Below are 25912 nucleotides of genomic sequence, written 5' to 3'. Positions count from 1 at the left end.
ATTATATTTTATTATTTATTTTTAACCGTTTATCATTAATTTTGAAAATGGATACTCAAATAGTATTTCCTCTCCATTTGCTACAAAAGAAAAGAAAAAATGTCACGAGTGTCATTCTAAACCTGCATTTTTCTTTTTCTTTTGTGCGAACACAAAAGAAGATACTTCATATAAGTTTACCCAATGCTTCAACTTATTAAAACAATGCCCCAAGAAGCCCTGGTTTAAAGTGAATTTAGAACGGCCAAAGTCTTTTTAGGCACTCTCCACTGTAAACGATGGGTTCACAGGGTATATTGCGTTTATTAAATGTTTAGTCCATAAAAATATTTATTTTAATATGTATTTGGTGTATGTTTGTAGACTAATTTACAATGGCTTCAAGCATGGCTCATCCAATCAGAATCAAGGACCAGCAGTACAGTGGGGAGAACAAGTATTTGATACACTGCCGATTTTGCAGGTTTTCCCACTTACAAAGCATGTAGAAATCTGTCATTTTTATCATAGGTACTCTTCAACTGTGAGTGACGGAATCTAAAACAAAAATCCAGAAAATCACATTGTATGATTTTTAAGTAATTAATTTGCATTGTATTGCATGACATAAGTATTTGATACTTCAGAAAAGCAGAATTTAATATTTGGTACAGAAACCTTTGTTTGCAATTACAGAGATCATACGTTTCCTGTAGTTCTTGACCAGGTTTGCACACACTGCAGCAGGGATTTTGGCCCAGTCCTCCATACAGACCTTCTCCAGATCCTGGGCAATACGGACTTTCAGCTCCCTCCAAAGATTTTCTATTGGGTTCAGGTCTGGAGACTGGCTAGGCCACTCCAGGACCTTGAGATGCTTCTTACGGAGCCACTCCTTAGTTGCCTGGCTGTATGTTTCGGGTTGTTGTCATGCTGGAAGACCCAGCCACGACCCATCTTCAATGCTCTTACTGAGGGAAGGAGGTTGTTGGCCAAGATCTCGCGATTCATGGCCCCATCCATCCTCCCCTCAATACGGTGCAGTCGTCCTGTCCCCTTTGCAGAAAAGCATCCCCAAAGAATGATGTTTCCACCTCCATGATTCACGGTTGGGATGGTGTTCTTGGGGTTGTACTCATCTTTCTTCTTCCTCCAAACACGGCGAGTGGAGTTTAGACCAAAAAGCTCTATTTTTGTCTCATCAGACCACATGACCTTCTCCCATTCCTCCTCTGGATCATCCAGATGGTCATTGGCAAACTTCAGTCGGGCCTGGGCATGCGCTGGCTTGAGCAGGGGGACCTTGCGTACGCTGCAGGATTTTAATCCATGATGGCGTAGTGTGTTACTAATGGTTTTCTTTAAGACTGTGGTCCCAGCTCTCTTCAGGTCATTGACCAGGTCCTGCCGTGTAGTTCTGGGCTGATCCCTCACCTTCCTCATGATCATTGATGCCCCACGAGGTGAGATCTTGCATGGTGCCCCAGACCGAGGGAAATTGACCGTCATCTTGAACTTCGTATATTTTCTAATAATTGCGCCAACAGTTACATGCTTTGTAAGTAGGAAAACCTGCAAAATTGGCAGTGTATCAAATACTTCTCCCCACTGTATCTGTTGTATAAATATAAATATACAGTATTCAATGGCTTTTACTGTCATTGTACACACAAACTCACATACACTTTGTCTATAGAATTGTTATGCGTGTTAGTAGATGTTTGGCATGGCACCAGCCTTTCTTTATGGTCTCACTTGGAATGTGTGTTTGTGTGTTGTGTAGTTTACACACTTTGTGTTTTGATGTCCCAGCAGCTCTTCCCTCTGTATGCCTGCTTTTACATCCTCTCGCCCTTTTATTTTGTTTGCTCTCAGTCTGTCCTCAAGAAAACAGTGTGCATTCAATGAAAAACAACAAAAAAAAGCAAAAAAGAAGCATTATTAAGCAGTTGTTCAAGCTGTTCTATTTACAAGTTGCAAACATTAGAACCGTCAAGAAAAAAAGAAAAAAGAAAAGAAAAAAATAATGAGCACTCTGTGTTTTTAGCACTGTCTATTTTTGCTCCCTAGCTGTGCCACCTGCTGAGAGGAAGCTTTATTTCAACATCTATTATTCACAGCTACCACTTCTTTGGAACTTTCAATTGAATGGATTCAACTTACTTAATTCTTCTTCAGTCCACTGGACTGACTCTAAGTGCCTATGAATCGTGAAATATGGAGCACAGTTTCTCTTTTAACATAGACACCCTATGTTTAAAGAGAAACTTGGCAGGTTTGGTTCGATTAAAACTCATTCTGGTGCGATTGCTCTGTTAGTGATGTTCGATTGAATAAGTGTGAACGCTGCCATTCAAATCTAGTGTGCACCAAAGGGTCTTGGTCCGCTTCCAAACTAACTCTGGTGCAGTTCAAATAAAATATGAATGCAATGCGGACCAAAGACATCTAAATGAACCAAAAACAGGATGCAATGTCATAAGATGCGACACTAAAATGGATAGAATGCTCAAGCATACCCTGTTTTTCTCGTCATAGGAGCTACGTTGTCCATTACAGTTCGATACAGGAATTCATGCCATGTTTTGACTCCTTTACACATTTTATAAGCTCTTTATGAGGTCTCAGCTGGTAAAAATACTAGTTGTACTCACATACAACGAGCCCAGAGCATTGTTTTGGATGTTCGGTAAGTTCCGTTGCAAAATACACTTCATAAAAGCCCTTTTTTTGGTTTGTTGAAAATGACAGTGTGGACGCTAATTGTAAAGGAAAAAGGACTAAATGTTCATTTTCTTTTTTGGTCAGAACCAAAAGAACCAACATAACCAAACTATAAGTGTGAACACACCCTAAGCTTTTTTCTCTGCCTCCAGTTGAACCAAACAGAATTGCAAAATGCCATTATTTGGACAAACATGTAGCCCTGCCCCAAACTTATGGCATTAATTGAGATAAAATTGGCGTGTTTGGCTGGTTGGGATGCTCAAACAAACAGAATAATTAATCTGGGAAAAGATTACATAGTTCCGCTTTTACAAAGTTCACAAATGACAATAAATAAACCTACATTTTTCTTATTGTTGATGTTGTACACTTTGTACCAAGCTAATAAAATGACAAGCAATAAATCCTGTGTCCTCCATGTCAGTCTAAGATTTTGCCCTAAATAAGATCACTAGAAATGATTCAAATTTGTTGGTCACTTTTGTATTTCTGTAGCACTGGGTATCCCCACCAGCATTAAAATCTTTAATTTTATTACTACACCCTTATGCAGGCAAGAGGCATGTTCATCCATCGATCGCCATTCCAAAGTAACTGAGTGCTATTTAATTCGTTTTAAACGTGATCTAAAAGACTTTGGAAACATTTGTGCTGTCTGTGTTATAAGCCTACATATTCTAATATGTAACTTATATGCAGAATTATCCATTGCTGAGCCTGAACAAGTGTTTTTTTTTCTCGTATTCAGAGGATGAATGGATTAGCAGTATTTTCTCCCTGAACAAGCTCTCCACTTTTCACTTTTATTCCTCCAATCCTTTCCCCCCTTGGGGATATCCTGTGTGTGTGTGTGTGTGCCATGCTGCATACGCCGCCTGTAATGTTCTGATTTCGTGCTCACTGACTCCTGTCTTATCGCCTTAGCCATTTCTGGAAGGAGTTGATCCTTATCGCCCCATTCAATCCCGCCAGCGACGCTACAAACGCATGTTGAAATAAGATACAGACACTGTACTCTGCGAACCATTTCCAACATATGTCTTGTGAGTCTTACTTTCCCAATATTTCTTGCTTGATTCCTGGATACAAGCTTTTAAACCACTTTCATGTTTGAATATGTTGGTTTGTTAGTTAGAGGGAGGTTTTAGTTTGGATTTCCTTTTACTGTAAATGCACTGGTGTCCACCAGACCAGCAAGGAAATGTATCATATTTTGAAATAGTGACAAATTAGTTCCGTTTTGCTGAAAAAATCCATCTCTGCTCTAACACCTAGTAAGCTGCATTGGTATCTATCCACAGTACCACATAGACAGCTACCTTTGAAGTCAGAATCCTAATCACAATGGAACCTCATAAGTTTTCAAACACTCTATTTGGCAGCATCTCTGGGCATCAGACAACTAGTCAATGCTAGCATGCTAGCATCTTGAGTCTAATAGCAGCACTCTAATACGCTTAAAAATGCATGCTGCCCACACATATTGGTTAACATAGTCATTTTTGGTTAATATTTGTTTGGTATCAAGTGGCAAAGGGTAAGTAGATTTAAAATTTCAAAATTTCTCTCTAGTTTCTGCCAACTTTTTCTTTAATTTTGCCCCTGTACTCATTGCAGTGCATTCTGTGATTGGCCTCTCATGCATGCAGTGCTGCCTTAGAGTTTGGCCAAACAAAAGTATCTTAGTAGATCATACCTTTTGGCCTTCATGTCAGGAGTGGGTTCATGATGCCTTAAAATATTGTCTAGGTAGGCATCTCGCTAGGTTTTTGAGGGTTTGGCCATTTTTAATTCATGCTAAATTCTTTTCAGTTTGCTCCCTTCCAAACTATGTGGGAGGCACATATCCCCCCTCCCTCAAATCTCTGTGCCATCCTTGCTTGCTGTTCTTTAGGAAAGCATTGCCTATCAAACATCAAATCCAAATCCATTTACAATCAGCAGATTTTTTTTTTTTTTTTTTGCTTTGTCGCCCCAATTTCTGTGTCATGGATGGAAAGATAATTGAGTTTTGCTGCTTCATGCATACATTGATGCCAGCAGAGCCTTTTAAAAGCTTGTCTGTGTGCAGAACTCTGACTATGACCTGTCCTGGACCACTAGCACTCTGTGATATTAGACTGTGCTTAGAAAAATGCATACAGGCCCTGAGTGCTCCTAATGTCTCTCAGTGCTTCACATACCACACATACGCAGTCACACTCGCCCATGCTTAAAGAAAGAAACATGTGAGTGGGTAGAGGGCGCAAGGGACTGAAAGGGTAGAACCTAGAAAGAAAAACAGGGGTGGATATAAATGGAGAGAGTGATCTAATGTGACATGGAGAAAGAGGGGAGTTAAAACAGAGAGGGTGATGAGAGCCGAGAGATCCACGGTCCCATTACAAAAGCAAAATAAAAGCCCCTACCATCATCTGCATCCCAAAAGGCTTGTAGAGACTTAACTCCAGGGCTAAAGGTAGGCCACTGAATTATGGGACAACCTCACAGCCCTTCATGGGATAATTAGCCCATTAAATTCTGGTACAATTTGTCATCTTTACACTGCAAATGAAGCTACATCTTAACTGGTGGTGGTTGAAGAGATTTCTCCCTTCCATGTAAAGCGCTTTGAGTACACAGAAAAGCGCTATATAAATGTAACAAATTATTATTATTATTAACTGGCATGACTCCACACAAAGGTCCACTTAGTCTTTTAATGCATTTACAGTATCTACATTAACATGCAGCCTAATAATTTGAAAGCTTTCTTGGCATATTTTTAGATATGCAACAATTTTGAGATGTCATGCTGAGTTTCCTAACATATGTAGTCAGCTGACTGTTGCTTTCTCTGACAGGACCATTCCGAGGGCTCAAAAGCTTATCACTGTTATTGTAAAGTTGACTCTAAATTGACACTGGTTTGTGGGTGGGGCTCCATCTCATAGGGGTCCATAAGATTAGTGGGATACCGCTGAGTTAGCCTGAAAAATCCCATAGCTACCATAGGTCACAGAATAACACCACAGAAGAGCAGTACATTTACCACACTGATAGCTGCATGACTGTGTCTGTCATGTCTGTGTGTGTCATGTTGGGTGTTGCAAAGTCACTGTGTGTCCCATCCTCCCCCTCTGGTTGTCTGGTAACTCTCGAGTCCATCCTGGAATGGACAGTAGGGGCTACAACCCCAAGACAATCGCTTCATCTCTTTCTCTTTGCCCCGAAGGGCACAGTTGATGAGAGAAAAGGGAGGGAGAGATTGGCATTGACCCATCCAGGCCACGCACCCCCCCCTCCCCCCCTGAGCTGGAGGACAAGGTCAAATGGTGCCTGGGCTGCAGGCTGACTCTTCGTTTTCTCCTCCTTTCCGCAGTGAAGAGCCACCCTCCCCTTCTCCCATTGCAACCCCATCACCTGCCGCATCGCCATCACCCGAGGTGACCACCACCAGTGCCTCCCAGCCCGAGGTCCAGGTGGAACCTCAGGTTGTAGGGAGCACTGTGACATCTGTCGATGCAGGAGGGGGAGATGAGGATCGAGATGGAGATGGAGATGGAGATGGAGGTGAACCTCAAGAGAGAGAGAGTGCAGAAGTGGAGAAGGAAGAGGTGATGGCACAAGAGATAGAGCAGGAGGAAGAAAAACCTCAGGAGATACTGCATCAACCAATACAGGAGGAGCTGAAAAAGGAGCCAGAGGAGCAGGAGAGGGAAGCAGCAAGTACGGGAGGCACTGGAAGGAGGCCGAGCTTACATCACACTGCTTCACCAATCAGAGTACAGAGGAATGGAGCATGCAGCCACTCCACCACCTCCGACTATGAACTCTCGCTCGACCTCAAAAACAAGCAGGTAGGGAGCAAGGCACTGTGGGGTTGCGGTCTTGAGGACGTGTGAATGTATGCTTCAGGCTCTTGAGGATTGGCTGCTGTGCGTCCGATGGTTGCTTTTTAGTGGCTGAGTGTGTTGGAGTGTGTTGAAGCTGGTACAGGGCGCTGGGCCTTATTGAAGTTGGATGTTTACAGGTTGATCATCCATCCTCATCTCATACGCATCCATTACTATCTCCATCAGCTTTCTAACTTATCCCAAAGCCCTCATGGAATCTGCTCTGAATTATGTGGAAATTTGGTAAAATGTGTTTAACAGAATTAAAGAGTATCAGAGGCCATTCACTCAAGATGTGTTCTTGCATTAAACGAAATTAAGCAGAAGGTGCGTATATAGCCACATTTACAACAATGCACTCTTAAAATAATCCAATACATTAAAGGTTATTAAACCGATTCATTATTTCTTTTAATTTGACACAGCAATTTAGAAGCACGACACTCATGACCAAACACGTACCTCCAGCGAATGTTTACATTAGTCAACAGTGAAGAAAAAAAGCAGATGAAATGCAAGAACACATTCTTTGTAAATGGCTCCATACACTTCAAATTAGCAAACACTATTTTATAAGCGCAAGTGAGAGAATTCTGTGGGGCTTTCTGCAAGATTCACAGATTCCATGCAGGCCTACCTGTCATTCTTTTTTAATTGTTTGGGCACAGAGTAGATAAAACATCTCTAGTTCTGTTACAAAACCCAGTGAACTGCCTACCTAAACAGCATTTTAAGAAATCATAGGTGTGCACAATATGCAACAGCTGTACCACAAGGTAGGAAGCATGATTATGCATGTACTATGATAAACTCATTTGGCTGAATACCAAAATCCATTGCAACAAGCAAGATGGTGGATGAGTCGAGTAAAATGCTGATTACAAATATCTTTCATTCAGTAATCAAATGTGTTTATATTAATAGAATGATCTAATTAAATATTCACTATTTTCCCCACTTTTTATGTTGTCTCTGTATTTTTATGCTTATTAGACTATCACATTGTTAGCTTAGCAACATGTTAATGTCAACATTTATTGGAATCAATTGTGAGTTTAGTCTCCTATACCGATTAAGGAAACTATACTTTTTGAATAGTGTGCGAAATTGCTGCCTATGTAGAATGTTCCAAATTAGACATGGTTAGGATACAACCTATGTAGACAATAGACTTCATGACAGCTTGCTATGGAACAGAGTTATACCTATACTGTGGCTTAATTAGAGCACAGACATGTTTACAGTATTTTAAAAACTGAACAGAAAAGACCAAGGCAGCCTTATTCAGGGGCTACCAGAGCCTCTTGGGACATGGGAGAGAAGTAGATTGAGATGACAGAGATAGAGAGGGTAAAAGCGACAGCAAGGGAGATGGATGGGAGAGGAAGGATGAGAAGGTTGTGTTGTCATGGTAACACAGAGGTGCCCTTAAAAACCCCATTCCTCATTTGTTGTAATTTTCTTGCTGAGTGTTCATAATGTGAATTGCATTCCCCATCCCCCATTGTTTTTTGCTGAGAATTATCTAATAGAATTATGTTTGCATCACAAAATGCCTGACAGTGATTCATTCTGCGTTTACAGTACAAAATCAAATCATATCTAAATAGAAATAAATTCTGAAAGGGTAGTGTTACAGATAATTTAGCATAAAAATAAACATGATTACATATAGCTAATGCTGGGGGCTAATTGTGACTCTGGAAGTCATAAGAGCTATATCTCAGAATTGCTAAGGTTTTGCAAAGTATATATTAATATATATTTTCCTTCCTTCATTCATTCATTCATTCATTCATTCATTCATTCATTCATTCATTCATTCATTCATTCATTCATTAAATCATTCATTCATTCATTCATTCATTCATTCATTCATTCATTAAATCATTCAATCATTCATTCATTCATTCATTCATTCATTCTAAAATTCCAGGTTGAAATTGTCATGGTTCAAAGCGAGACATTTGTCAAAAGGTTTTTTTTTTTTTTTTTACTATTAATTGTGTGCAACATATTACATTTAATTGATTGGTAGGCATTCATTCATTCATTCATTCATTCATTTGTTCATTTGTTCATTCGTTCATTCGTTCATTCGTTCATTCATTCATTCATTCGTTCATTCATTCATTCATTCATTCATTCAATTAAAGGTCGTTTAATGGCAGGGTTAACCCATGCAGTGTGACAATAAACCCAGCTAATGGATGCAAAAACTATTCTGTAATTTGGCAGGTTTTTATTTATTCATACATTTTTCCAACAGAAAGATTTGTTCCTGCATGTTCCGTGACACGTCAGCCTACCTGAAAAATGCATTTTGCCTTTTTCAGGTTGATGAAGTGCTCAGACAATGTAAAATTGGTTAAAGCCATCCACACTGCATCCGCTGCTTTCTTGCACTGTCATACTGTATATAGCACATACAGATTTCTATGCATGTTATTAAGTTAAATAATTTTGCTTCTGAGTACCTCACTAATGTATAGTTACAATTTGGGCATTATACACATCACTATATTATATATTGTAAGTCATAGGTTCAAATCACAGAGAAGCAGCTGGCTTTGGTATGTTGAATGAAAAAATCACAATCCACAACCATCTACAGTTGTAGCAGTAGCCATTAGTACAGTCCCAGTAGTACAGTGAAATCAGTAGCCATGGTAATGCAATGACTATGGGCCCTATCTTGCACCCAGCGCAATTGACTTTATACACCGACGCATGTATCATTCCTATTTTGCACCCGCGCACAGCGGACTTTTCCCTCCACAGACGCACGTCGGTAAACTAGGGAATAAACTTGCGCTCCCCGGGGCGGTTCAGCGCAAAGAGGGGGCGTGTTCCGGCGCAAACGTTCCCTGATGCTATTTTGCAGGTTTAGAAAACAATTCCGCCACTGACCGAAAAAAACTAGTTTAAAGTCAGTGGCGCGTTGCGCATGTTATTCATATGCTATTTTAAGGGCGCATGCTTGGCCATAATCAATGTAGAGTGTGCACAACACGCATGCACTTTGATTCTCTCATCTACACAGAAGCAGCCGTTTTCATTTTTGCAAATCATACATTATTACAATAGATAGATAGATAGATAGAGATAGATAGAGACAGTTTATTATAAAAGCATAAATCTAGCTTACACATTTACCCAAATTATCATACGCCTGTTTAACTGAAGTTAATTTGGGTGGGTTTCTCCATCCCCAATGTCACTTCTCTGTGTTTTACGGCCCTGACGAGAACGTTGGTCTCCTCGGCTGTGAACTGCTCCTGGCGCGCATCTGGCAAATCCGCCGTTACAATACCAATCCGCTATGGAAAAAGCGCGTCTGCTCTTAAAGGGAATGTGAGATGTCGCTCTGATTGGTTTATTTCACGTTACGCCCAAACCACACCTATGAATAATGAAGCTACTTCAGACCAACCCATTTTAGATTTGCGTCGGGCGCAAGAGTCATTTATCCCGCCGGTATAATAGCAACAGCGCCCAAGACCCGCCCACAAAGTTACTTGCGTTTTGCGCTTGATACTTGCGTTTCAGATCGTTAAAATAGGGCCCTATATGTTTAAGCGGGAAGGAAGATGTTGTGGGGATGAAGTTCTTTGTCATGGCAGTAGGCTGATTATAATTATAAGTTAAGTAAGCTGATTATAAGTAAAATGATGATACAATTTCATGTAATAGCAAATAGGGCATGGCAATATAGTCATAATGAGTGGCATGTGCAGGGTTGGACTGGGGCTAAAATCCAGCCCATCTGGCCCACGAGTTCCCCCGTGAATGTTTTTGGTTGGGTTAGGTCTTTAAATTGGAATAAATGAATAAATAAAACTACGAAAGGGACAAATAGTGATAGATATTATTGAATTTACTGCAAATGCAGTTAACAAATTTAATATTGCACTTTTGTCACATAGAAATGCACTTGACAGTAAAACACTGATTTTGAGCTAGGATGCCGTAAAGTAAATTTACTGCAATGCTACTCGCCCTCATGTCATTACAAACCTGTATGACTTTCTTTCTTCTGTGAAACACAAAAGAAGATATTTTGAAGAATGTTGGCAGCCAAATCATTATGGTTAGGTTGCCCTTGACTTCTATTTTATGGACAAAACAAAACAGACTCAAATGATTTTCCTTTAGGTTTGGAATGACATTAGGGTGGGTAAATGATGACATTTTGGGTTGAAATATCCCTTTAAAAACAATAACATTTGTGAAGAGTTAACACCTAATTTATGTAAGACACTGATATCTATCTTTCATGAGGCTCTCATTGAATTAACCTTTTACTTCAATTAAAATTCATTAGAACTATAATTCATAAAACAAAAGCTTGTCCTTAATTCATGGGACCTATAGGCTTTAAAGCTATTTTGTTAAATTATACTTCAATTGCCCTAATGTAATTTACCACGGTTCCAGAGTTTAACTGTAGTTTTATTTAACTGTTAGATCATGGTAGACACAGGTAAAACCATATTCAATACAATGGGTGGCTAATACGGAAATTTTTTCCACAATATTTAACTCAAGTAATATTAGCAACATTTTTAATAAATATATTTTTGCCAAAACAGTAACCATTTAGTTTAGAGTCCAATTCTCACTATTAACTAGTTTTTTTTATTTTTATTTTTTGCATCAATATTACTAGGATATTGGCTGTTTATTAGTACTTATAAAGCTCATATTAATGCCTTATTCTGCATGATCATATTCTACATCCTTTAATCATTTACTACCTTACTAACTATTAATAAGCAGTAATTAGGAGTTAATTGAGTCAAAAGTCATAGTTAATAATTAGTTAATAGTGAGAATTGGCCCCTAATCTAAGTGACTGCCAAAACACATTATTTCTTCACTGTTAATAGCTACAAGATAAATTACTATAAAGGTGGTGGTGCTGGATTGACAAGCTTGTAGTTGTGTCTATTGGTGATTTCCAATTTACCTCATCATGTATTTACATGGTCGCGGCTGTTTTCAGCTAGATTCACCACAGAAACTGTAATGTTCCAAAATCACACGACTGTATAAAACAAAATTCTGAGTTAAATCTGAATTAAGCCACTTGCACTGTTTATCACGTCATAGAAAGTGTCAGCCCACAGGGAAAATGCCCGGTATGCCAGATTACCAATCCAGCTGTGGTCATGTGGTTGTACTGAAATCAATGTGTTGATATGAATGTGGCTGCAGTGTAAGACACGGTGCTATGAAAAGACGTGTGTGTGTGTGTGTGTGTGTGTGTGTGTGTGCCAGAATTTGAGCTTGAGAAGTAGAGTATATGCATTCACTTTTACGGTTCTTTGTGTGTCGGCATTATGCTATTGATCTTCTGTCTGTAGAAGTGTGAAATCTCTCCTGAAGGCAGATAAGGGTGCAGAGTCTGACACTGCGGATTAGTACTAGAGAATACTAGCATCTCTCTCTCTCTCTCTCTCTCTCTCTCTCTCTCTCTCTCTCTCTCTCTCTCTCTCTCTCTCTCTCTCTCTCTCACACACATGTACACAGATTTATCTGAAACACAAATGCACCTTTATCTTGCTTAGTGTCAGCAGTGGTTGCAGGAATGAAGAGTTGAGGCAGGATCTAAGCACAGCAGCAACTTTTCATAACAAAAATCAAACCACTAAACAACTTACGAAAATGGACAAAGAACAACTAAAACTAAGGACTATATAGCCTATAGTCAGGCTAACTGAGGAAGGAAACAAGTGGTGAGGCTAATCAATCAAATAATGAGTAACCATGACAGCAAATGAAAACATACTTCAAAACCATGACAACCAAGGAGACAGACAGGAAAAACAGAAAAACTAAAAGTCCGTTCGATCATGCATTCTTGTGTTCTCGCACTACGTCATCTTCAACCATTGAAGTTCAATTCCAATACTCAAGAACGCAAGTAACACATGGATGTGCCTGGATGTGTTCTTGACATCGAGTATGCATCGAATGCAGACTTGAGAGAATCTAACCATTAGAAATCCCAGAAGACGATGCAGGCGGACGACGTACTGAAGCCTGTAAGCTATAAAATGTTCGTTCTCACTTAAGAGATTCCCGCTGCAAGCTCGCAAATATGTGACGGCTTGTGGAAGTAAACATGAGTCCTTTTGTTTTGCTTAAATTTAATCAAAAGAATGTTAGGTTAGGGTTAGGGCTTGTAGAATAAGTTGACATATTTGCAAAGGTGCTTATAGTCAGTAAAATATCTGTTGGGGAGCATCAAAGTAAAGTGTGACCAGATATTAAGCAGATAGTCTACTAATACTCTAATGACTGGTAGTTGACATGTAGTTGCAAAGTTACTTATAGTTAGTAGAATGTCTAAAGTGGACTAGCGAAATATAGTGTTACCAGCAAATTTTAAGCTATATTGCGAATATTGGAGTCAGAAAGCCACAGCTGTGCTTAATACATTGCTATTCACACTTCACCACCAATATGTCATCCGGGAGAAATTACTTAACCAGCAGAATCAGCTCGGATATTCTCAATCTTTTTGCCATTACACTTGTATCTGAGTGTCCTGTGCTTGCACAAGTTCAAAGTGTACTATTATAGCTTTGTTAACACATAAAATGTCCAACTCCCAGCGCTGACAAATTATCAGCTGAGACTGCTGGCATTTTGATGCATAGGCTTATACAGATATATGCTGAAAAATGCTGATAAAATTACAACAGTAGATCTGTAAGTGCCCATTAGTTAGCGATTATATGCATTACCATTAAATATAAATGCATTTAATTTTTCATGTCATGTATTTATGAATACAATCAGCTGGCTGTTAAACAAGTTTATTCAGTAGAGTGCTTTACTCCAGGTCTTCATTGACACATATTAGTCAGCTTGCTAGAACTTATGTCCAATGCCACTCAGGATTAGGACATTACTGACTGATCATGTTCACAACCCTTTCTAGAGAATTCCTGTCTTCTCTTATAGTAATTGGTTTTCACAAGTGCCCCAGAGACTTCCACGAAGGCCAGGGCATCGGTCTTGAAGTAGAAATCAAACACTGTTTATCTTCTTTTTTTTTTTTCTCCCAGCATTGCAGATAATCTTTAGCATGCAGTGCATTAGTTTGAACTTCCTCTTACTATAATCACTCAGAGAAACCCATGCTAATGAAAAATGGGTATTCATGAGAAATTTGTCCATATCTCAGCCTACCGTTTTATAAATAGAACTAATCCGAATCCCCTCTGCAAAACTTTCTGACAGACTTTCCAAGCAGCGACACGCAGGAAAGTTTGATGTGTTTACGTGCAGTCGCGTCCCTGAACTGCTGATGCTTCAAAAAACTAAAAAGGTGGATTAGCAAATTTGATGACATGGGTGCTGAAAACAGTGAAAATAGATCTTATCCTGTGTTCCCTCTCCTATCTTGGTTACAGCGTTTCTGAAATTTTTTTAACCAGTCTGAGATTAATATTTTGAGAAGTGGGCACAGTAAAGCCCTTTTGGGATCATCTTTAGTCATTTTTGGTATGTGTGTAATTTTCATGACACGCATCTGAAGCTATTTCTTTTTTTCCCCTCAGATCCAAATCTATTATTAGATGAATATCTCCAACTTTATTTCTAAAAAAAGAAAATAAATAAACAAATAACAATAATACAAGTAATTGAGAAGTCTTTTAGAATATGTATTGATATGATATATATATATTTTTTCATTCTTGCAAATATATATATATATATATATATATATATATATATATATATATATATATATATATATATAGTCACATTTTGATATCTCTCACAATGATTTTTAGATATAATACCCCCAAAATCTACAATTAATATAAGTATAAAAATATATCATCACTAAAAGTATAAGTATATACCAAGTTCTGCTATAAAACTCAAGATGGCGCAGACTGATGGGTCCTTGATGCAACCTAATGACATTTACATCACTTTACTTGGCACAAGCTGTTTCACATTTATACAGCAGTTTAGCATTTGCTATAGCAGTTTGCAGCACACTTTCAAAGTTCCTCTGAAACCCTCCACCTTCCCCAGCTCCACCTGTATAGATCTGCTGCAGGTAATGTTATACTATTTGTGCAGCATATCAGTGTTTGTATTAGCAAGTCCCTGTACTTGCTCTGCAGCAGCAGGAGCAGAAATAATCTACAACAACAGCAATAATGCTGGGACGTGGATGCTTTAAAAAAAAAAAGATCTTGTAATTATGGTAATTCCAACAAGCTGTGTGGGAACATCTATTAGGAATTTCAATGCGGTCACAGGTGTGTGCATTTATTGCTTTTTTTCAATGGTTTCTATCCTTTAAGAACTATCCTGACTGACAAGGCTGAAATGCTCAGCTAAATGCTTTGAGCCATGATCCACTGTCAGCAAAGTCAGCTCCCTCAGAGGGTGTCTGAGTGCTGATAATCTGGCTTTAGTGACTCTAGACACGATCTCTCAGAGGCTGATGGTTCCATAGATAACTACTACAGCACCTCTTCTGTGTGATTGCCTCTTTATGCTAATGAAGGTATGCCTAACTTCCCAATGAGACCTTTGATTATCCTGTCTTATGCTGATGCCCTCATAAATATACATGTATCCTTGAGACACAAATCAATGCAAATGAGAAACTAATGTCAAGCACCAAAATATGAACAGATATGTGACAGAAAGCAGCTAAGATCAATTGAGCCTTTTCTAGTGGGTGCCCATTGATTTCAATATTACATTATCAATATCTTGCTTAGAGTATGCTAGATTAGCCGGCTAACTTGTCGGATTTCTAATTGGAAGCTATAATCAAAACAAATTGACAAGGTGTTTAATTTCACACATTTTTAGCTTTGATGAATTACTGGTATATTTTAGGATTTCTAACAAGAAAACAAATGGAATACCCCAAAAAGTTCTTTCAGCCAGGGGAATCACATAGGGGTCTAGTTAGGGTAGGATTTTAACATTATCGTAGGATTTCTGTTTAACACCTGTCTCTATCACCTTTCTTGTGTAGTTTATGTAGGCCTGTCTTATTTGGATATGTATGATATGTCATTTTCTGCTGGGATAGTGAAAAAGTGAGCGTGGACAGAGTGCTGATCCAGCTGTCAAGTCTGATTTGCCTGGGCTGAGTTGATAGGGAGTAGTGTCATTGCTATACCTCCATCCTTTACGGCTGCAGTGGTTTCGGAATGATCTCTCTCCCCGGCGCCGCTTAGTGAAGTGATCGGGAACGGACCTGACAGCTGGTTAATGGGTGGATTTGCAGCAGGACTGCATTCGTTACACGCTTTCTTGTCTCTTTGTCTTATGCTCTCACCCTCTTTCATGCCCCTGCTCTGTTACGGACTTGTTTTTCCATGGTGTTCTTTCCACACCTTAGGGTTATGGCGATCAGTGTTTTTTTGTGATCCCAGCAATCGAATTTGTCTCTGTTTCCTCTCACTCTCTTTGTCATCTTGTTGCGTTTCAACTATTCTGTCATTTCTTTTCCTTTCCTTTCCAAGAGCTCTAAAAAATGAATAGCACTGATGGTCAGATATATCTGGTCTGTGAAACAGTGGCACCAATTTTGATTTATACACCATCATATTTCAAAGCACATAAAAAATAAAAAATAAAATAAAAAATACATTGGAAATGGTGGCATCCTTTTTGAAAACCCATCATGTGTCCAAGGCTACAACTGCTATTTCATCCCTTGCTTTCAATTAAGATCCAGGTCTGAGGTGTTATGCTCGAATACAGTCTGATTTGTTGCAACAAGTCTTTCATTTAAGGTTGAAATGTACTTCTGAAGAGAGGGTCCATTGTTGTACATCTGCACCAATGGAACATTTAATAATGAATATTAAAGGCAGGTTATAAACTACCTAGGAGGGTTGAAGGCAGTAGAGTTCCCAGCTCATAGCTTTTTCTGAAAAGAAACTCAGGCCCTATTCAGAACTTAATATTCCCCAGACATATATCTCCTTTCTAACCTAGTCTGAGACAAATGTAGATTGCTAAGATAAGATGGCTTTCTGGTGTTATTCAAACTTCTCTCAGGGAGTTTGAATCTGTAACAGTGACTGATTGCATCAGCTCACTCTGTCTTATCAGAACGTTTTGAAACGGTAGGACTTGAATGACCTCTAATCTGAGCTCACCCAGGAAAGGACAAGGCCACTGACAGCTGATGGAAACACAAAAGGAGACTAGCTGGTGAAATCCAGCTTCAGATATCAGTTAGAGTCTTGAATTCACTTTCAAACCAAAGAATCCAAATATTGTTTGTACAAATGAATACTCTTACCCTCAGCATAGAAAGTAATATTGGGACTACAAATGGAATCTTATGAAGTCAGAGTTGCTGTCTGGTTATACCGTAATGCCCTAATCTTGCTGTGATGAACAAAAGTGAAATTTGAATCTAGTTTAGCAGCCAAAACCAAAGCTCCAATGCCAACTTCACTTTTAGGGCCCTATCTTACACTTATAGGCGGGTCCACAACGCGCGTACACTCTGCTTATTAAACAAACAGGGACGCACAGCAGCACACAAACATGCTAAATATTTAAAATAAAAAGATTACAATGTAAAAGATTATTATTGTGTACATAAAAGTGTACATAAAAATATGGTGGAATCCGGCTTGTCCCGTAGATGGTCTGCTTGTGCACTTTTACCTCGCACACGAGCAGTTCCGTTTGTGCTCTGGAGACGCGTTCGGTCTTTCCACTATCAAATTCCATCTTGTAAATGGCGAATCTGCCATGGGAATGGGAGATGAGACTATGATTGGTTTAACACACGTAAATCCCAAAACACACCCATTACTCATTATGAGAATAGGGACAATCCTTTAAGACCATGCGCCTGGCACACCGACCATATTTCCCGTCGTTAAACTAGGACACGCCCTAAGTGAACTTGCGCCCTGCGCTTTAGACCATGTGCTTAGATCGTTAAAATAGGGCCCTTAATGTTGTAGCTTTTACTGGTCCATCACTCCCCTTCTGGGACATTTAAAGTGAAATCTAAGGCTGGAGCATGCAGCACAAATCTGTCAATCTTAATGATGTTTTATTAACAAAGTTCGGGAGGAGCACGTTCAGATAATTAAACCTAATTAAACACATGTGGAGCACATTCAGACAATCAAACCTAATTAGACACGAGTGGACCACACTCTGTTAATCAACCCAATCAACGAGGTAAGAGGTGTATATATACTGCAAATTTACCTCCGTTCGTTGACAGTTTAACAGCAACACTCCACCACCCCATCTCCTCGCTTCTAGTCGGGCAAAATTTCCGAGCTCGGAGCCCTCCCCCGGACAGCACGCCAAATACGCATAATCTTTACTCTGTTTAATTGATGTAAGGGTGAACTCGTGAAATAATAATACAAAAATGTGACAAACAAGATCATTTAATTTCTTCGCAAAATAAAGTCATTTATCATCTTATTTTTAACTGAAATGTGCTTTAGATGCCACAGTCTATTAGACAATGATTAGAGGCAGAGAGAACCAAATGATTGGAGAAGATGACAGTGGCTAATATGCCCCTAATGGCAGGAAATGTCTTGTGCGTAAATGGCACGTTGCATGCCGCACTCTGTCATTTCAGCTAAATAAGCCGTGTGATTGACTGGCCACTGCCTATGGTGTTTCACTGCCTATGGCCCGAGACAATGGGATTAGCTACAGTATCCTCTTGACCCTACATAGGACAAGCGATTTGGAAAATAGATGGATGGTGGCAGGCAAAGCCAAACTGTTCTGACCACATTGGTACTCAAAATCGAATAATTTCTGAAAGTGCTTGTTGATTTTCGGCCAAACAGCTCCCAGAGTATGTCCTTTTTCAAGGGACACAAGCTGGAAAAATAATCTCAAGAATGAGTGTAGCTATATCAAAGTTTTGGCTGTGTAAATGTCTAGACAAAATTATCATGTACTACACAAGTTCTTCTTGTCCTGCAAGGTCAAATCACAGTTTGACTGTATTATCTACACTTTCACCTCCACAAATTATTTAATCAAATGTTTATTCAAAATTAATGTTGGAGTGAGTGAAGCAGTTTTTAATGCCCAAAGCATATAATGTAGTCTAGTTAACCCAACTGGAAATGCACCGCTTCAAGACTTTTATTCATGGTGAGGTAATTGCTTTGGTTGTTGTATACAGTGTATTGGCATATTGGCATATTTCAAGAATTTTTGCATGAACGACAAGTCGAAGACTGGAAAATTGGTTTGTCTCAGCATGTCATGATATTTAGCAATCTGTAGTCAGTCTTGTTATTGATTTAATTTCACGCTGTCATCTCTTACTGTGGGTATTTTTCTGTGATTGTCATAATGTTGCCTTATCTGACATCGTTTCTCATCTCTTTCTTTTCAGATCGAAATGTTAGAGCACAAATATGGGGGCCACCTCATCTCACGGCGCGCCGCTTGCAAGATTCAGACAGCCTTTCGCCAGTATCAGCTCAGCAAAAACTTTGAGAAGATCCGAAACTCCCTCCTTGAAAGTCGTTTGCCACGCCGTATCTCCCTGCGAAAAGTGCGGGTGCAAAATACAGAGGGTATCTCAGCTGAACGGGCGCTGGCTGAAGGCTGCAATTTAGCAAGTATCCCCCTTGTCCGGTCCCCATCCCTGCCCACCACAGTGGGTGGCTCCCTCACTGATCTTGAAGATTCTTTCAATGAGCAAGTCCAGTCTCTTGCTAAATCCATCGATGATGCACTTAGCAACTGGAGCATGAAGACCATGTGTTCACTCCAAGAAGGTGGCACCTACCAGTTTAGCTCAGAGGCATTTAGTACAGCTGGTGATAAATCTGGGTTGGCAGGGACAGTCAGTGAAGGTGGCCTCACAGACCCTGCCACATTCCATAGCGGAACTGGCCAAGTGGACAACTCTGAGAATATGGCCCGGAGTGCCAGCAAGCTGATGATGGCCTTCCGGGATGTAACAGTTCAAATTGATAGCCAGAACTTTCGCATGTCCTCTTCCGTTATGGAGTCCTCCACTTCTGTTTCTCTTGGTAATTGTGTCCAGCAGGGGACCGTAATTACTGAGAGTCCACAGCAACCTGTGTTTAATTATGCAAATGAACAACCTCAACAAGGACAGCCACCACCATCTCCCCAGGATCCAGCTCCTCCACCTCCAGAGTTGGATGTTGAGGAAATACCAGATGGCGACTTCCCAGCCCCTCCACCAAGTGAGGAGGAACTTGGGGAGGATCTACCACCTCTGGTGCTGGACAAACAGGAACTTCCAGAACCAGCAATTCCAGCACAGACAGCAATAACCTCTGAAACCTTGTCTCCACCAGAGGTTGCAGAGAAACCAGTCACCCCAATTGTAGAAGTTTTGGAAGCTAAACGTATTGAGTCAGACACAGCGGACAACAGCTCAGAGCAGATGAGTAGCAGCAGTACATCCACGTCGGCCCGGTCAACTTCAGAGGTCTCGTCCAAAGAAGCTTTACAGGCCATGATTCTTAGCTTGCCCAGGTACCACTGCGAAAACCCAACCAGTTGCAAATCTCCTACCCTCTCCACTGACGTCATGCGAAAACGCCTATATCGTATTGGTCTAAACCTCTTCAACATGTGAGTACCATGAGAACCTTTTATCTCCAATCATAAGGGCCCTTGACATCACATTTGCTTAAAGTGACTAATGCCAGAAATTTTAGGCTATAAAACCATTTTCTCTCTCCATATATCAAGTTGTCCTCTCCTATCACTAATATAGCTTCTTTTCAAAACTCTCTACATCCCAGTCTTTCTCTGTCTCACTTCCCTGTCTCACTCCTGTCATCCAATTCTGTCTCCAGCTGTGGCTAACACCCCCTCCCTGATGCCTGTCACCTTGGGTTTGTCTGACGCTATTAATAGCACTGCTTTTATTCAAAGTGCTGTCTCATTCCCTTTTCCCTAATCTCATCTAACTCCATCGAAAACATGAAGACATTTTAAAAGTTAGACTTTGTCTAATAATTGTATAGCACACTACAATAACTAGACTATGGTGTTTATCTGGGTTATAGTTTTTATGTGTGCATGAGGAAGAGATATATAAGGAAAATGATGAGCAAATGCGGGGAAAAATATTTTGTGGCCAAGCATTGTAGGTGTAGACACTAGGGATGCTCATATTGACCGTTTAACCATTAACCGAAAGTTAAAAATTGACCGATTAATACTATCAGTTAAAAGTTTTTTTTTTTTTTTTTTTTCTGCTTTTTTTTTTTTTTTTGTTAGCTGCATGGTTAAAAAAAATACTATATAGCCTATATTTGTTAACTCATGGGGTGCAACGATACGCGCAACCACACGTGCCTACAGACATAATTTCGCTGAGCATGCATAATGAAGCAAGTGAAAAGAAGTACTGTGTGGGACCATTTCGACAGAAAGGGTGACGAAGTTACTTGCAAATTCTGCTACGCGGTATTAAAATAATACCGTACAAGTAGTGCAAGTACAATGCAATATCACTTGCGAAGCAAACATCCACAAGCATCGATTGATGGAGGGCAACAAACTGCCCTCCATGTTATCAGGGAGAAGATGCGATGCACGGCGAATAAACAAACAAAATGGTTTGTATTTTTAATGGGTCATTTTATTTTTATTTAATGCCAATTCAATATTATAATCTTATCAGTTAATGGTTAATACTCGGATAAAGATCGGCGGTTGTCGGTCGGGAAAATTAACCGAAATGAGCATCCCTAGTAGGCACATATTGTTTATAAGTTTTCTACTTCTGTTTTCACCATTTCTGGATGGGAGTCTATGGCAGCCCCTAGAACTGTAACTGTATGGATTTCTTCTATATTTTGCCTTTTAGTGTTCAATGTCACTTTTCAGATATACCTTAAAGCTACACTGTGTAATATTGTAAGTTGATTTTTAGCAAAAAACACTTTGTTCTTTCAAAATTATACATTCTCATTAATGTGTAATCACAACTAATTAAGTATTCTCGTAAGTGTATAATCTGCAATTTAGAATACATACGTCGCTCGAATGGCGGAAGCCATGTTGCGCATCCATCTTGAAAATACATTAGACAAAGAGGGACATACCTGGAAATTCAAGATTTGCCTTTCGCGTTTTTACACTCAGTGGCTCCGTGACGAATGCGAAGGGGAGATTACTCATGACTGCCGGCAGATTTGAAATAATACGGCCACCGTAGGAGTTAAAACGGCTTCGGAATGGGAGGGGCTAGAAAGTAATATTCAGTTGGTAGTCATATAAAAGAAAGTCCCACACAGTGTAGCTTTAATGAAGTCATTGGCGTAAACACCATGTCAACAATGTTTTTGCATCCTGACTCTAAACTCTATAGCAGTGCCTCCATCCTAGAGGCCCCAATTTGGATGTCTTCATTTTCAGACGCACACAATTTAGTTCTTGCACTCCCTTCTAATGAGCTGATGAGTTGAATCAGGTGTGTCAGATGAGGGTGACAAACAAATTGTATTGTGGTTGGGGGGTCCAACAAGTTTGGGAAACACTGCTTTATACAGTAGGTATCATTGTCATAATGTCCACATACATATTGACCACCAACTATTCAAAAGTTATAAAATGTAATTGCTGCAGGCAGCTATATTTAATATTCTATTATTTTACTATTAATAGCAAAGATCTTTATAGCAGGGTAAGATCTCATCTCTATCCTGTTTCCTGCATTCCTTATTGTTATACCTAATTACATATAGCAATTATCTCCATTCTGTATGTATTTTTTGATCCAAATAACTTCTGGCTAATTTCCTCAAGCTCATTTCACCGAAACCTAATTTTAACATGTTTTGTTCAGATTTTATTTTTTAATACAGGACCAGTTTGTTCTTTTATTCATACATAATGGATTTTATAAGGATTAGATAACATCAAGATTATGTCAGTTTACTAGCAAGGAACATAATTTCCAAAATTCATGCATGACTGCAATATGGCAATCTCCCTCAAGGCATTCAGACATTATTTTGCTGCAGTGCCAGAAATCAGATGCTACAATAAGTGCCTGATTAGAAATTGTAAAGCTTGTGTATAGAGTAAATTCAAGTAAAATTGCAGTTTCTAAGATGAATGTGATAGGTAAACACAAATATATATATATATTTTTTTTTTTCTTGTGTGAATATTTTCACAACAATTTGTATATAAATATAAATTAATTTAATGTGTATTTAATTTGTGTATTTTGTGTATCATATTGAGATTTTAATTAGTTTTACAGCTGTTTATTCATTTTCTATTGTTTTACTTCATTATCTACTAATTTGAGTTTTCAAAAGAGATGTCTCTCTTTCTTTTTCTATTTACCTCTTGTATTAATTTCAGTAATATTAACATACAAAGTAACTGTCTGCTCTTGTAACTGTCATATCTTCCACATACACCATTCCAACAAGGACATCTGTAATTCAAAGCTGGAGAAATGCAGCTCCACTTTACAAATCTTATTGGCTTTATTTCTGCAGTGTCACATCGCTACCAATTAAAATTCTGCTCCCGCATGTGTATTGTCTATGTTCAGCCAAGAGTGACTGAGGCAGAGTTTGATAAGAGCTCTCTGTACGCAAAACATCACAGAGGAGCATGATGGGAAAGGTTGAATCGGGGGGTTGAAGTGTAAAGTAGCCTTAAAGTAGCCAAATTGGCCAAAAGTGCAATGGGAAGTCAAACTATATTTACTTATAATATATTTTTCCTAATATCTGTGATAGCGGAACACATTTTACACATGGGGAAAACAATTGTTTAGTCGATAATTCAAGAAGGTCCATTTTCTCCATAGCTCTTTCTAACTTGTGCTCGGCCTTAAAACTAACATAGTACTTGTAATTGTTTAACTATAGCATTTGTTACTATAAGGATTTAATTACAAGTAAGAATATTGTTGGCTCCTCATTACTATTGCTTAGGCCAATGTTAACTTTTTTCTTTCTTTTTTTATCTATAGCATTTGTTATGAAAAATAGCAACCTACGCATTTAGAAACTATAGCTACAACATGCCACAGTTGCAATATAAATCTTTAGTAAAAAATCTATTCCCTTAACAATTATCTATTATAAATTCTACAACTACTCAAAATTCACCACAATAAATTCAATAGAAAAAGCTTTCTAATTTATGTTGGTGCAGGATGATGTTTTCCCTTTTTTTCATCAGTCTTTTTAGTGGCCGTTTTAGATCATGCTCTCTGTAGCGTTTTACTACATTCTCAATAAAATTCAAATGGGTTGCACAAAATATATAAGTAAAATACTGTATATGCTTACCGGTCCACGCTTGTCAACGCCTCATAGGCTAGGGCAATGGCATCCCTCACCCAATGTGACATTGTTTGCTTGTGCCGTTGTACATTGTGCCGCTGTCCCCCCCGGTTGCAGCCCCCATAGCAAATGAAAAGTTGTTCTGAATTATGCCACTGGCTAGTGCAGTGGACGTAAGTCTGGAGAGCACAAACTGGAAACAGTAAATTGAGTTTCTCCTGCTCTGGCCTTGTGGACGGCGGAGGACAGAAGGCTTCAATAATGACCGGATGCACAGTAGAAAATTTTACTTTAGGAAGGTGGAAGGCAAAAAGCCTTCACCAATCCAGACTAGATCGGCAGAGCCTGCAAATCCCCAATCTTTAGCTTGACAGGAGCTGACTCTAGTGGCTCAAAAGGGGTCTCGACCAGCTTCACTTTGATGAGAGGCCTCAGCTGCCTAGCTCCACAAATGAAGCGGGCGATCAGAGGGTGTTTCCCCATTGGAGCCCCGTCGATCATGATGTGACAAGCTGATATGGTGGCGACCAATACCCTGAGAGTAGCGGGACATGTGCCTGTTGACAACTTTTTCTGCAGAAGCTCCACCACTGAAACAATCTGGCAGTACACTACCTTTCAAAGACACAACATTTAAGGGCATAAATTCTTCTAGTGGATTGGTCTATGGCACAATAGTCTGTTCTACATCAACTGGAAGCCCAGCATCTCTTTGCTGGTCCCCTTCAGGGGCTAAACATGAAGGTTCCAAAGCTCATGCCAGGGATGAAATATTGTCCCCTGGGCCTGAGACAGAAGGTCCCTCCTGATTGGAATCGCCCAAGATGAGCCATTGAGGAAGGATATTAGATCTTAGAACCAAACTCTGGTCGGCCAACAAGTTGCTACCAATAAAAGGGAAGACCCTTGTTGACAGACCTTGGCCAGGACTCCCGGGAGCAGTGCGATCGGTGGAAACATAAGACGCATTCTTAGCCATCCATGGGCCATGGCGTCCAGACCCAGGGGGGCTGGGTGATTCAGAGAGAAGTAGAGGGGGCACTGTGCCCACCTCTGGCTACCTCAGGGTGGAGTTCAACATTCATATGCCCAGGAATGTAAATCGCCCTGAGGGATAGGAACTTGTCCTGAGCCCAAAGCAGATCCTGCCGCACTAGCCTGATTCCACGAACGCAGTCCACCTTGGCGATTTATGTAGATGACCACTGTAGTATTGTCCACCCGCACTAGGACACGGTAGCTCCTTAGCTGCTGGAGGAAGTACTTCAGGGCTAGAAATACAGACATCAATTTGAGGCAATTGATGTACCAATCGAGATGATGACCTAGATCTAGATCTCTTGGGCTGAATGGTCATCTAAGACCACACCCCAGTCTGTACGGAAAGCGTCTGTCATTAGCATCTTGCGACAACAACACACGGCTAGAGTGGGGTCCAAGGTGAGGATTCGGGGTCTGAGCCACATAGAAAGGGTACAAAACCTTCGGCGCATAGACCTTTGCCTCTGGGGAAAGGCCCTTGGATTAAATCCCTTGGCTCTAAGCCACAATGGAAATGGTCTCATGTGTAGAAGGCCCAAAGGTATCACCGTGGAGCAGGGATGGAACAACGGTGTCGTGAGGATGTTGGGAAGGAGCTACTTGATGTATTATTACGCACCCATTCCCGAGGGGGCACACCACCATGGACTTGGGTGCAAAAGCCTCAGGACCTTTTCTCTGCGGAGATGATGGTCCTTAAATCTGGCCTCCTCACACACCTCACCACACTCTGCTTCTGGGCCTCCCTCTGCAAGTAGAAACACTTTGTCCCTGTCCTTGATGCCCATGAGGTTTAGCCACAGATGCCTCTCCATGGCAACCAAAGCCGACATAGAATGGCTGATAAAACGGGCCGTCTGCTTAGTCTGCATGGCTTGGTGGGGAGTGCTGGCTTATTCAATGGCGTTGAGCTCTTTTAGGGGAGAGATAGCAGGCATTTCTTCCACCTGAGGCATCATATAAGCATGTGCCCATGCG

The 25912-nt window shown here is 40.0% G+C and overlaps 1 protein-coding gene across 2 annotated transcripts in view; it reads left to right on the top strand.

Annotated features, from left to right (window-relative positions):
• Window positions 1–25912, top strand: part of iqsec3a (IQ motif and Sec7 domain ArfGEF 3a) — a 145316-nt gene that overhangs the window by 50202 nt on the left and 69202 nt on the right. For both annotated transcript variants that reach the window (XM_079868555.1, XM_079868554.1), the window contains exons 3-4: window positions 6068–6545; window positions 18982–20201. In XM_079868555.1, the coding sequence (XP_079724681.1) occupies window positions 6068–6545; window positions 18982–20201 (1698 nt within the window). The remainder of the gene's footprint in view (window positions 1–6067; window positions 6546–18981; window positions 20202–25912) is intronic.

The sequence above is a fragment of the Squalius cephalus genome, assembly GCF_949319135.1.
Source record: "Squalius cephalus genome assembly, chromosome: 4".
NCBI classification, from domain to species: domain Eukaryota; kingdom Metazoa; phylum Chordata; class Actinopteri; order Cypriniformes; family Leuciscidae; genus Squalius; species Squalius cephalus.
This window is presented reverse-complemented; position numbering and strand designations above follow the sequence as displayed.